The 14,635-nt window shown below is 38.5% G+C and overlaps 1 protein-coding gene across 2 annotated transcripts in view; it reads right to left on the bottom strand.

Annotated features, from left to right (window-relative positions):
* LOC131683624 (piezo-type mechanosensitive ion channel component-like) overlaps positions 1-14,635 on the bottom strand; it is a 112,998-nt gene that overhangs the window by 32,261 nt on the left and 66,102 nt on the right. Inside the window, exons 7-15 of one of the 2 annotated variants that reach the window (XM_058965758.1) lie at positions 10,099-10,215; positions 9,727-9,820; positions 9,285-9,409; positions 9,009-9,206; positions 8,532-8,948; positions 8,323-8,471; positions 8,115-8,258; positions 6,569-8,053; positions 6,168-6,506 (exon numbers count right to left, since the gene is read on the bottom strand). In XM_058965758.1, coding sequence (XP_058821741.1) covers positions 6,168-6,506; positions 6,569-8,053; positions 8,115-8,258; positions 8,323-8,471; positions 8,532-8,948; positions 9,009-9,206; positions 9,285-9,409; positions 9,727-9,820; positions 10,099-10,215 — 3,068 coding nt within the window. The remainder of the gene's footprint in view (positions 1-6,167; positions 6,507-6,568; positions 8,054-8,114; positions 8,259-8,322; positions 8,472-8,531; positions 8,949-9,008; positions 9,207-9,284; positions 9,410-9,726; positions 9,821-10,098; positions 10,216-14,635) is intronic. The other variant, XM_058965757.1, reaches the window with a different exon arrangement.

Genomic DNA, 14,635 nt, shown 5'->3' with positions numbered 1-14,635 from the left:
GACTTTATTGATTTCGAAGGAGTTCGTAGCGCTACACTGAGTTTTTTAGAATCTTTTTTTTTTTAAAAGTTTACACTAAATGTCTTGAAACTTAAAGAATTTCGTAAGTTTCGAAGATTTCCGTCAACGCCAACCAACAACATTTGAATGAGAAACATTGACATCAATAACTTAATGTGGGTGAACATGCAGGTTATCAAAGTCTCCCCGGAATACAAAAACGGACTTCAACTTGAAATCATTTTTGGGCAAATAGCTGTAAGCGGACAATTTTAGGTAAAACCATCCAATCTTGTTCTCCATACATCAGTACATGGTTTAAAAATACTAAACTTTAAAAAAAATGTGTTGCGTCTAAAATTATGTAATGATTACTTCGAAAAGTGATCAATGTCACCCCGGTTTACGGTACTTTACATTTAAACAGACCTTATTTTGATGCATTTACTATGAATAAATCATAATGGGGCGCTTATGTGGTCATTTTTCACCTCTATGCAGTGAACATGACCGCACACCGTCTCAAAGTTTACTGCGTTGCAGTGCAAATCTTGTCTTACTTAGTGACAACCGCTAGTGTTTACATTTTTGTGTTTTTGAGATGTCCGGTTTGAAACTAACTGCTGTCTTTTGAGAGTTGTTCTACTGGAACTGTAGAGCTATGTTCTTGGAAGGGCTCCCCGTCAAAATCACTCAATACAATTGCCGACGAAACGGTAACTGGCACCCACTAAAACACTGCTTAAAACCAATTGCAGTAGCCCGTAATTCTGAATGTGATATTCATTGTATGATTCAGATATGTGCGGGCGTAGGGACTTCGCGATAGCGTGTATCATCGCGATGGACTTGAGCGTTTGTACGTTAACGTGTTTGATCGCTAGTGCGTTTGTATGTCGCGTGTGCTAACGTGTATGTAGCTTCGCATGTATAAATTCTATTTTATGACAGTGTGTTCTTTCGCATATTCGTGTGTGTTCTTGGATTATCGCACGCGAACTGTGAATGTGTTATACTTAATTATCGTTTTATGGTTCAGATGCTAGAAGAAAGAGAGTTCTTCCATATAACTAGAGTTCGCGGTCACGTCGCCATGGAATATGTTGTCTAGTGGATATGAGCTTTATTTTTTGATAGGTCCAACTAAATGTATGGACCTAAGTTGCTAGGACGGAGGGTAAAGATTTTCGGACGTGACGCGCGAACACAGGAGTTTATGGGTTCGCGTTTGTAACTTCGTAAGTACTAAAATGTTCACCTAATTGCCGGAATGTTATCAAGTTTGTGCGATCGCGTGCGTAGGTTTGCGTGGATTAACCGTTGGTATGTTAACGTGTCTGTTGCATGTGCTTACGTATAAGTGACTTCGCGTGTAAAAATTCGATTTTATAACCGTGTGGCCATTCACATATTCTTGGATGGTCACGCGGCCCGTCATTCTGATATTTAGTTTTCAGTGTACGGTTCCGATACTGACAGGAAGTGAGTTACCCCATTTCACTAGAGGTCCTGGCCATGGAACACGTTGCCTAGTGGATATGAGAGCTTTCTTTTTTTAATTGGTCCAATTGAAGGCCCTAAACTGCTGGTATCGAGGATAGAAACTTCCGCTTGAGACCGCATTTGAAAGTTTATAGGTGCTGAGACATTCATCTTATGGCCCATGAGTATAGAATGCGTGGATGATCGTGAAGGGCTAAATCATTTGTATGCTAACGTAATTGTCGCGTGTATAATTGTTGCCATGGAACGTGTTGTTTAGTGGATATGAATGTCATTTTTTTGGTCCACCTGAAGACATTGGACCTACGCTACTAGGGCCAAGGTTCAGTCCTGAGACCGCGTTTGTAAATTAATAAGTGTCAAAACGTTCACTTAGTACCGGGGTGTTATCCTGTTTGCGAGATCGCGGGCGTAGGTGTGCATAGATGATCGCAAAGGACTCGAGCGTTTGTATGTAAACGTTCTTATCGCGTGTGCTAGCGTGTATGCAACTTCGCGTGTAAACATTATTTTTTGTAAACGTGTTGCCATTCGCATATTCGCGTGTTCTTGAATGATCGCGCGCGCACCGTGAATCCGATACCTGATTTTTAGTGTACGGTATAAATGCTAGAAGAGATAGTTTTCCCATTTCACTAGAGTTCCCGGTCATGCCGCCATGCAACGCGTTGCAATGCAACGTGTTGTCTAGTGAATATGATCGTTCTTTCTTTATTGGTCCAACTGAAGGCATGAATCTAGGCTGTTAGGATCGAGGGTAGAGATTTCCGGACATGACCGATTCATGATCGCGTGAGCTAAAACGTTCACTGCGGTGTTTTAATGTTGGCGAGAACGTGGGTAAGTATGTGTGGATGATTGCAATTGTATGCTCTCGTTTGTGACCAGGTTTGTGTTATAGCGAACGCAACGTTTGTGAGTGTTAGTATGAATCTAATTTAAGATATAGTAATAAATGGAAAAATAATATAGCGAATAAAGAAAAAAGGAAATAATACTAAGTAGAAACCGATTATTATTTTTGGTACACATGAGTAGTTAATAAACAAACTACTAGAAGTACAAAAAACAGACTAATGGAGTAGAAAAAAGAACACATGTAACATGCAATTAAACTACTTGAACTGAGGACATTGATTTACCATTAACGACCATCGCATGCTGACCGGAAATGGATGATTCACGTGCGTCGGTGAAATAATTACCTTAATCTATCCGATCCGCCCAAATGAATCGAAGCGAATGCACGAATTGAGCACCGGTAAAAAGTGACCATCGAATCCTAGGAAGAATTCCCCACTATTCTATCATATACGCCAGTTCTGCATCCATTCCCTGACCTAGCTTTGCTAATAGCGCAGGGGAATCTATGTTGTCTGTAAGCAAATTGAAGATGAAGAATCCTTGCAGAAAAATTGACCTATTCGCAGCGTAGGGAGATTGATGAGCGATTTCCATATGGAGGCAGCTGTAATCAATTTTGCCAGGTCAGCCGACGAGGCGCAAACCTGATGAATTTGGACAACATTCAAGACGATTAATGTGATACGGTGCCCAAATGGTAACACCATATTCCAGAATACCGCATATAAGTGCGATGTACAGAGATTTTGGACAATAAACATTGAAAACACGAGTGTTGTGTTTTGTGCGGTAAACCGTAGTTTACGATAGTGATACCTATATCCTTGACGGAAGCGGCTCGTTCCACAGGAGCAGTTACAGTGCGAGTGATTATGTTGCATTTCACTCATCTTGTTTCTGTAACACCAATCCATGACCCTTTCGAGGTTCATTTGCAATGCGTGACAGTCCACCATAGTTGTTATAACACGATACATTTTCAGAACATGACTTTAGACGACGACAATTCACTGCAGGGGTCGTTCATGAAGAACACAAAAAGAAGAGGTCCGATAAGAATTCCTTGAGGAATGTATGTAATGTGGAATGGATCTGGGAGTATAGTTCCAAGTCGCACAGAGGAACTGCGACTTGACAATTAGTCAGCTAGTCCGGAAATCCATTGCGTCTTAGTTTTTCCACAGCAAGTTGATAAGAAACACGATCAAAAGCTTTAGAAAAATCTACATACAATCAGCGTCTATACGTTCATCATCAGATTAGTCGTTGTTGAGTGCTTTCTTACAAAACCACCATGCTGGTCCGAACTGATGAAGAAGAATTTTGGGAGGCAGCTTAGAATTGAAATTCCTCTACAATCTGTGACATCATGTACGTTGACGGTTTTGTGGATAGCCGTAATCATGTCTCCTTTCACTTCGTGGGGAAAGTGTTCTTAGCAAGAGAACGATTGAAAAGTATAGATGCCCATTCGAACTGTCAATATCGCGTAGATTGATAACCTCATGTTCGCCGTCATGAATTCGAATTCGCGTTGTAAATCCCGCTCGAACGATTGGTCGTTTTTTCTTCTCATTCTAAAGATTCGTTTACGAGCCTTTCTAAGTCGATTCCGAAGATTTTGAAGCTCTCCATTCCACTAAAGTTGTTCGCTATTCGAGCGGCGCATACGTTTCCTCCTAGGCACTAGTTGTTAAAAAATTAAACCCAGTTCGCGATAAATACTATTCTCAAATTCATCCAAATCGCCCGTCACTAATATCTCAACCCAATTGATACGTAAAATTTCCGCATACAATTCATCATGATCGCACTGAATCAAGTCATAAAATAAATCAGCATAGTCATTCACAACCACGGCGAAGACAGTGTCGATTTTCAATATAATCGGATAGTGATGACGATCCAATTTCATTATGGCAGGGGGGGTCCCAATATAGCACTCCCCATTCTTATTTACATATCGTAACAACAATTTAAACCAATTTCATTGCTGTTATGTAATTGAAGAAAGTTTTTCAAAATAGTTAAGACCACATAAACATGCTGTGCAAAATGAGGAGGGGGTTGTTTAACGGAGAATTATCCATGGTGATATCCATGTTATGTTCTTGGAAGGGCTGGAAGGTTCGTATCGACTTCACCAGCTCATTGAAATACTTGTCACCTGTCGCATATTCCTGCTATGTACAGCACTCAAGTGTGCGTTATGAATCCTTACGATTTTCACGACACACTGCTTTTGCTTCGTTTAGTTGGTTGTCCCAGAATGGTAAGAGAACATTCTTTACTTTTAGTCGTTGTCTAGTTATTGGACAGGGTTGTACTAAGTTGTTCCAAACGATCCCAAAGAACTCGTTGTAGGTCTGATCTTCTTGAGCTTTCACGTCAGCGTCCACTAGGGCATTGTACACATTCAGATCGATTTTTTATAGTTGATGGCTTGAGATGGGTGCCGTTCCACACAATATGGGAATATGATCACTACCGTACGGATGATCTAAGGATTTCTGTTCAGTGAAGATGCTTATGCCAAGCGATACTAGCATCACGTCGACGAAAGTGGCTGAATTTGAAGCATCTACCCTGGTGTATCTGCCATCGTTCAGTATAACAAGCTGCGCGGTATCTACGGCTACTTCCAGAGTGGCTGCTCGTGATTCTTGTCGATAATCTTACCTAATGCCAAAACATACTACTTGACATGCAACCGCATATAGGGGAGCCCGGGGCTGGTTGGCTGTTGGGGTAAGTATCCTTACATCCACAAAATCATTTTCTATAAACACGAGAATTTTAATTTCAGCTTTTTTGCATTTTAACGACATTCAATTAGCTAGAGTTTACTGAATAGGGAAAGTTATGAAAATTAGAACCATAGTACTCAAGTGAGAGCAAGGATGTGAAGTATACAGATCGGAAAACTAGAAGTGGCAGGGTCATTAGAACAGGCTTGATATCTTACGGGCTTAACTTTTGTCTTCTGCTGATAAATTGTTAATTTCAGCGTTGTCACTTTCAACCACGTATTTTAAGTTGTTCTGCAAAATGAAACGATCGGCTTGTACAAACGTGTTGAATGATATTAATACTACATTGCGAAGAAGGCACGCGACTTCCGCAAGACTAAGCTGCATTTTTACTTTTAGAACGAATTCAGCTTCACAAAAACTAGGTCAAATTGTACAAAAATTAAAGTCAACGACCGCGGTGTTCGGTCAGAGTAGAGCTTTTTCGTCAGCTTTACTCATGATGACAAGAATAATTCAATGTTTCCTTTGTTCCGAGATAATGCACACTAGTTCAAGAGGCCTGTTGTTCACTTAACTCGATTGTAGGTCTGACTGCGGTAGAGATAGAAAGTAGACTGATTCGCATCGCCCTTGTTGCGGATACATCGAGAAGATGTTCCGGCAAGTATTTCTGCATCTGGATTATCAGCCGTTTCGACGAAATTCTCCGCAGTACAGACCCAAATGAACCTTGCCGACTTCTTCAGTGCTTGTACAGTTCAGTTTTTAACTGATCTGAAAAATTGAACTTCACAAGCACTGAGGTAGTAGACGAAATACGCTTATGTTCAATTTAATAACACCTGGTGGAATCAAAAGGAAAACGTTCCTTTTTTCTCAGCATTCTACCAAAATTCTCCAGAAATAATAAAAAAAATTGATAAAACAGTCGAATGTTCGTTATACCAAATATCCGTTATACTAGGTCTCTATTATGCCAAATTGCCTTATACCAATTTTATTTGTCTTAAATATCCCATTTTTAACACAGACAAGCGTAAATCTTACCTGGAAGCCAGAATTGTACTGGCCTTCGTCTCGTTGATAATGTGACAGAAGTAGTGACTAGCGAATATTCGTCTTTGCAGCAAAAGAAAAGCAAAACAGACTCCGTCCCAGAACAGGCCGGAATCATCGTAAGGCACGTTGCATCGATCGGTATCCTGATTCAGGTCAGTCGGACTTTCCGCCGGTCGTTCTCCTTGAGAGGATAGGCACGATATTCCGAATAATTGCACCAGCCAACAGTTATTCGTCGTAAGTTCCGTCAGGCATAGGCATCCTACCATCTGAAGCAGTGTTTTCGTAGTTATCACAAACACGTTGTAACCAATGAGCATGTTCCAACTGAAGGAAGAAAAAAGTAGGCCGTTAATATTAAGATTTAATTAGTTATTAGCTACACCCACCTTTTCAAAATCGTTCTGATCGGCCGAAGGTAGAAATCCGTACCCTGCCATAGGAAGGTAAACGATCCTATCAGATACCCTATCGAGAACAACGTAACTCGACTGGAGCCAGTTAGAAACACAATTGCCAACGTAAACCAGAAAAACACAAGAAAAGCTCCTCGTTTCACCACGTCCAACCAGTTTCTCACTTTGGCAATAAAATCCGGCGTTGGATTCGTGAATGGAACCGTACCCAGCGAGTCGATATCGTCCAGCACCGATTTGTTACTACCACCGCCAAAATCGTTCGGGCAGGAAGAATAGCGAGCTTCGATACGAAACACTAGCGTTTGTCGACATAGGAACATCAGTAGCAAAAAATCGGCTACCATTTTCGACGCCTGTGCCCGGAATTCTTCAGTATTCTCCGGTAGCATTGCCCATATCCGGAAGTGATCCAAAAATTCAATATCCCACGGATAATCAACACATAGCACCGGAGGAAGCCCTATGAAGATAACATACTGCAACGGTATCAGGACGACTATAAACCAGGTGATGACTTGCCACACCTTTCGCAGACTTTCGCGTGTCATGTGAAACATTATGCAAACCCAAACAGCGTAGAAACAGGAGAAGATATCCATCCTGGAGGCGATTACTACTATCAATGAAACGAGCGAGATTTCCACTCCGAATTTGTAGAATCCATAATTGAACAAGAATTTCAGCATTTGTGGAATGTCCTTGTCGGCATCCAATCTAGTCACGTTCGGGAACATTAAATGAGGAGTTCGTGGCGATCGCCCAAGTCGTATCCGACGGATAGTTTGGCGTAGCACAACAACAGCGTGGATCGTTACCACGATGATATAAATCAGATATGGTCGCACTAAATCCAACAGACTACTGATTGCACTCGTTTTCTGGAAACCAATCCATTTCGCATTGTTCATTTCCATGTGCGTTATAGTTAAATTTATGTTTGAACAATTACTTATATAATTGTTTTCGTTGATGTAGTCTACTTGATACATCATGGTTGTGATCAGAAAAATGGACGAAATTAACGACATTATCCGGGTGATCATAACAAGCGAACTGGTGTGTGATTTAACTGCAAATACTGTCATAAAAATATATAATAAATGCAGGAAGCTAACCGTCTTGACACTCAGTGAGAACGCAACGATCAATATGATCTTCAGTAGGTGAATTTCAGAAAATAACCACACTATTTCGGCAACTTCCGATAGCCGACTGATCAGTTTTTGAGCGAATCCTCTGATTTCGTGTTTAGAAAGTTTCCGGAAGCGAAGATCCTCCAGTATTTCCGACGTAGTATCTAAATTATCTTTTTTCGACGCTTTTGTATTTTCGTTGTCTTCCTCCGGATCTTTCTCTATCGGTGGAGCATCAGTCATGCTGCTGTGCTTTTTCCGCCTCGCGAACGTTCCGTAGGCGGAACTGGTTTCCGAAATCAAAGGAACGTCACTTTCTTGGCTGAAAATTTTAGAATTCTAGTAGATTCATATTTATCTGCTTGAGAATTATTTTAACTTACACGATGGGAATTTCTGAAATTTCCAGAAACTTTCTATGGCAATAATGAAGTTGGATGACGGTGATGATGACTATCATGGTTGGGTTGACCAGATGAAGGAAGAGTTGTTTGGTCTCGTACAATTCTAGGCCGATATCTTTTTGCCTGTTGAAAGGAGGAATAATACCTTTTGAACATAAATTCCTAGTGAAAATTACAAAAAACATACAACGTATCCGATATCTTGAGGTATTCAGTCCAGTAAAGTGGGAACTTATCAAATTGGTAGGTGTATACTAGCACTAGGATGGACATGGAATATACGATGACCGTCAGCCAAAATGTGTACATCATTTTGCGCCAGATTTTGAAAGAAAACTGAAAAAGGATATATTATTTTAAACATCGGAACTGGTGCACACTTATCGCATAAAATACCTGGAATGTGAGCACAAATATCAAAAACAAAGCCATATAAATTATCCGGAATCCGGTCATACGGTTCCCTGTCATACCGGATAGGAAGAGCGTTATTGCGACAACCCAAATCCAAAATTTGATCAAGAACGAATTGATCAATGTCCCGGCACGTGTTATGAATGCAGAAGATTTTTTGTCTGGCAGTCGCTTAGCTTCGGTTCTGGAGGCTGCCGTTGTCGCTGCACCAACCGTCACCTGCAGCGGAGCAGCCAAATCAGCGATTGCCGAAGTTCGCCGTTCCATTTGCCTTTCCTGGATCATCTGCCGCAGTGAGATCCAAAACATAGTGGTGAACAGTGATTTTATCATTAGTGGTAGACATGGATAGTCACGATACTTCAGTAGCCCGATCTGAGCAAGATTAATGCCGGTTATCTGTTGGGAAAAGATAAAGCTTTACACTAAACTATCGTAAATGGTTTGAAAAATACTGACATTGACGGTGGACGGCAACTCGTCATCGGTGAGCTTCATTCCGTACAGATACTGAGCCAACAGCAAAAGTTCGGCGTAGATGACTAGGAAGGGACTAGAGTTCAGCATGTTCTTCCGCTGATTTGGCATAATCCAGATTAAATTGGCCCATATGAGCAGGACAAAGGTCAACCAACTGTGATACATTATACTCCACGTCTGAGTTGGGAGAAAAAGATTGCACAATTTTAATTTCAGATATTTTTATAGGAAAGCTATAGGTATCTTCAAACTTACCATCATGATCACATTGGTAAAAATGTAACTGTTCTTGTAAATAAAGCTGGCCACGTTCCCGGTGGCAATCATAATCTGCTCAAAAAAGCTCGTTGAATCGTCTTCTTCTGAAAAATGTTTACGGCCTTATGTTAGATTAGAAGATTATAAGGATTATGTTTAAAAAACAATCAATGCAAAGTAACACATATACGCACGACAGGATATTGCGCCATTCGGTTGATTATGCAAATAACAATACACGTATCGTATTCATTCAGGCGTTCAGAGTTTTAGATCACGATAATGATGCAAATATTTACAAAATGATGAGGCAGATGAGCAGTGTTGGTATTAATTGGTTTTGTGTTTTGTGAGCCACACCGAATGAAAAGAAAAAAATTAACAATGTTTTAGCTATATATGTACATCCATTGTTAAATTTAACACTAAATACACTTACCAATCGTATGCATAGCTATGCTATCATTGGGAATTGAGTTCTGCGCATCGGACGTGGAAGCATCTCGTACCCTTCGTGTTCCACCAAGCATCAGCTGTAAATAGCCGTTGAAGGAAACAACACAATTAGAATCATAATCGCTAGTTATGAAACGCGACAATCAATAGGGAAACCTGTACCCGTCGTATGAAGCAATCAAAGGACAAACATATTGAAGAAAGCCAATGATACTAAGATAAAGAATCTCGTTAATCATATAAGGTTCACGAATGTTAAAGAACTTGTCAAACACAAAATGCCACAGCTTCACAGAACAGAAATTTATAAGTACATGTAAAAGCATAAGAAATAAAAAAAACAATTGATACGTACAGGTGTTCGCTCGTCCGGAGCTTCGGACGGTGCCGGTTGAGTAGACGATGGAACGACCACTAATACTCGCCTAGATTTGTCCGCCTGCTGATAGAAACGCCCCGTGGGTAATTCGTGCTAATAAATCACATCGAAGTGTGGCGAGAGTTTGTTTTGAATATCATTCATTGTACGTTCCGTCGCAGTTGCAGCAGTTGGTGGTTTTGGTTTCAATGATATTGCCGGCATTCGTGAGGTGATGACGATGATAGTGATGATGATGATGATCATGATTGGCAATTATGATAAATCGGTGGTTTAGGAATTTCATTTAATCACGATGGTGAAATTTTTGTGGGTGCGACGTGGATGATGTTTCGTGAGAACAAAAGAAAAAAAGCGCACACATGAATTAACAAAACGAATTCCAAAAGCGATAGAATAGATTTTGTTTTTGGAGACATAGAAATAAAAGAAGAAAAAACAAGTATAAGATGTTCGTAAATTTGGAAAATTGAAATTTTATGTTAGAAAACACACGAAATTAGTATTTTAACAAAAACTACAATGACTAATATGAAACTATATGCATATGAGAGAGTCTACAAATAATAGCTAAGCAGGTCAGTTTTCAGTGTTCTTAGTAGATAGATTAAGAGATATTATAATCTGTTCGCTCTAAACTGAGAGTTTGTTATTGTTTTTAGATGTCTTTAGGGCTCCATATTTATGTTCAGGTAAACTTTTACCACTTTGGATCAATAAATATAAGAAACTCTTCAGTTAGGTTGATTTCTAGCGTACACTAAGAGAACAATCCAAAATGTGCTAAAAATATTGGATTCAAGTAAGACTTTTCGTGTTACACAACTTTGGAAAAGACTTCACAAAAACTTTGCAATATTTTATATGAGATAAAATAATAATTAACAAGATGTTTTTAGACTCGAATAATGAAAACTTTATTTAGATTCTATTATGTATCCTGTCGACTGTTCCAGAATACAGTCAGGTTTTTTTTTCCGCGCAAAAAAACGCATTGATTGGAAAATCCGCATAAAAAATTCCTTCATCGGAAAGTCCGCGTAAAAACCAGCGTTAATTAAAAAAAATGCGTAAAAAACAAGAACCTTTGAAAGCAAAAGACTTATAAGAGTTGTGGAAAAATAGAAGAATCCTTATGGTCACTTCAAAAATATGGGTATTTTGCAAGAGGTTTCGATGAGTAGTTGTCAGAGCGATGTTTTTCCGCCATTTGTAAACCTAAGTTGGCGACTTCCACTTTGGCAAAATTCACTATAACACAGTCAATATCGGTATTTTTGGAATTTTGAGCATACCCTTATTGATTGGAATTTCGTTAAACCGGAAGTTGCCATCTTGGATGACACCTACTCGTAAAAACCATTCCGAAAATACCCAAGTTGATTCGGTTATAACGAATTTCGTTAAACCGGATCATGGATTTCGTACATCGATCTCTGACACCTACTCGTCAAATTGTAAAAAATGCGTTGAATGTCTTCAAATCGATCACTACCATCCATATAATGTGAGTTTCAAATCATCGAACAATACTCTAAGAATGACCGGAAACGAATAGGGTAGAAATTTACAAACCTGAATAATTTTTTATAGGAAGACGAATCATAGTTTTCTCGATGCAAAAATCACATGTTGCAAAAATCTCTTGAAATCATCTACATACCAATCTAAAAGCCTGTCCTGACAGATAGTCAAAGTCGATAGTTACCTTTTGTCAAAAAAAACATTATGCTGGATCATTTAGCAATCTATAATAATTCTATTATTGTAAATCTTGCTTTAAAAACACATTACTCCTTCGCATAATAAGCTTTCACCTCACTCTTCATTCGGTTTTTGATCTTGAGCTCATCAGCGTACGAGAGTCGTCCATGCATATAATTCACACTATTGGACTGCCCATGACCACTAGAGATGGGCGGGTACGGGTATTTTTACCCGATACCCGACCCGAACCCGTACCCGTAGGATTCGGGGCGGGTTCGGGTTTTGTTATCACCGGGTACGGGTCGGGTCGGGTTTTTACGAAATATTTCGCATTTACCCGTATAAATATTTTTGAATGTTTGGGTGACCTTTTCCCGCCAATATCAAAAAGTGATAACTTATCCTCGTAGACAAATATTAAAACAAGCGTTATATTCCCATTTTGATATACAGTCGTCCTATAGGTCAGCGTGAATTGAATGAACGGGACTATCCATAGATTTTCAGCTGGAAGTTCATAATCTAAATTTTGCTATACTATTAAACGGGGAAACATTGCTTTTTGTAAAGTTTCTCGAGCATTTTTGAAGTATTAATGTTGTAAATTTCCTTCACCTTTCCAACATTCAGAAAGACAAACACTGTATGGGAAAGATATGACTTCTATCGACCTGTTTAAGGAAAATTGTCTAGATTAACCACCAAACATACAAAATGTAGATTTTTTATGGTTTTATTGACAAAAACGTTTAGCGTTACTACAAAATTTATTGATACACAAGATTATTCCGATTAATCAAAAAAGCAGATAAATTGTACCCTTTTCAATTGTAAAATCATTTAATAAATTACAAAACAATCATGGATAGAAGTTGAGCGTATTTAGAATAAAATTGATGTTTGTTTAGATGTTTTTTGGAAGAATTTATCTTATCGAAAATTTACTAAAAGAAGCCCATTAAACTGAAATATACCCTGATTTTAAGGTAAAATAGTTTCGCAAAAAATGTCCTTGCATTTCACTAACTACACCGTGATTAGTGGCAGCTTCTATGTCAAATGCTGTTGCCGAGAGGAATCTGGAACTGTGGCATTTCTGTTTTCGTTCACATGTAAAGATTTATGCCGAAAGATAAGCATTTCTGAACTCAATAAATCGAGTCATTTTCAATGTAAAATCGTATACTGAATCCAGAATCCAAAAATTTACCGTAGAACAGTTTTCGATTTAGAGTGAAGAAATAAATTTCATCTTTAAAATAAAATGTACGTTTAGTAAAGCACAATTATCTACGGTTAAAGTACATCGACATGGAATATTATTATGTTAAAGTTAGGATAATTGCATGTATTTTTGGTTGACCGAGCATTCTGTTTTAATGCGACTAATAGTTCTGACCGTTGTTACGAGTTTATAAAACTTTTTCTTATTTTTTTCTCGTTCAATTAGAAAAATGAGCGCTTGGTCCATATTTTGGGCAAGAAAAAGCAATTCAGAAAATTATTTTTTAGGAAAACTGAAAGCTTACTAACATCCAATGAATATAAACACTTGTTTGTTTGAATCAGATGAAAATTGCGAAAGTTATTCATTTTTTTTTGTAAAATAGAAGAGTTTCTCTGGGTCAATTTTTTGAACCCTCCCTTTTTCTTTTAGAATTTTGTTAAAAAATAAAATGAAGAATTTTGAGAGATTTTGAGCTATGGTAATATTCAACTATAACAATAATTTCAGGCTAATTGAAGTGATAAGTCATCGAATGATTGGTATACAATACTGCGTGTAATATTTATACGGGTTATACAGAAAATAATAAGAGATACAAAATTCGTTGCAAACTTAACCCTTACACGTCATAAAGTTCATATCTTGAAATTCAAGCTGCAGGACTATGTTTTGTGCAATAATAATACAAATTTTGCTACATACTACTACATACGTCAAGTATTGTAAAGCTAATATTTTTATTTTCCTAGAGCATCTAGCAGTTCGTACAAAGCTCATTTTAGTTTTAAAACCTGAAAATGTGAAGTTCAAAATAATTTGAAGAACCTAAAATATTTTGTGGCTTACTCACGCACGTAACACTTCTGCAATGTATTTTAATATAGAAGTTTTGTGGATCAGTGCAGTGAAATCGATACGTCGTAAAAGCCTATGTGAATTTAGTATAATTTCAAATTACAAACTTCTAGCCGTTTTATTAAAACTGTTCTACTATAATTTTTTTGAACTTCTTGTTCGGATTCAGCACACATCTACATCGAAAATGGAAGTGATATATTGAAGTTCAGAATTTTATTTTTATTTTGTTTACCAGTGTCCCTTGGCCTGGATAACAGTTTTTGAACGTAATAAGCGAATTTTCTTAAAAAATGAAAATACCGCTATGTAGCCTTGGGCTCGCCTACTCCTTCGAATCACGTAGATTAAATTTATTGATTGAAAATCGGGATCGGGTCGGGCACGGTTTTTAATTTTTTTTAATGTGGGTTCGGGTCGGGTACGGGTTCGGATTCTTTTTCATGCTCGGGTACGGGTCGGGTTCAGGTTTTGTATTTTTATAAAATCCGGGTACGGGTCGGGTTCGGGTAAGCTTACAAAAATAATATTCGGGTTCGGGTCGGGTCCGGGTACGAAAAATCCCATACCCGCCCATCTCTAAATTGACCACATATTTGCTGTATAAGCAAAAGTGGAGAAATGTATCACTATATCTTTTATCGGTGCTCTCAAAGGTCCAGTGAAGCACTGACCAGATTTGACAAGGTGCCACAACAGGGAGGTGCTGCAAATCGATTTCTT

The sequence above is a fragment of the Topomyia yanbarensis genome, chromosome 2, assembly GCF_030247195.1.
Source record: "Topomyia yanbarensis strain Yona2022 chromosome 2, ASM3024719v1, whole genome shotgun sequence".
Classification (NCBI taxonomy): domain Eukaryota; kingdom Metazoa; phylum Arthropoda; class Insecta; order Diptera; family Culicidae; genus Topomyia; species Topomyia yanbarensis.
The sequence above is the reverse complement of the archived record's forward strand: the minus strand, read 5'-3'. Positions and strand labels throughout refer to the sequence as shown.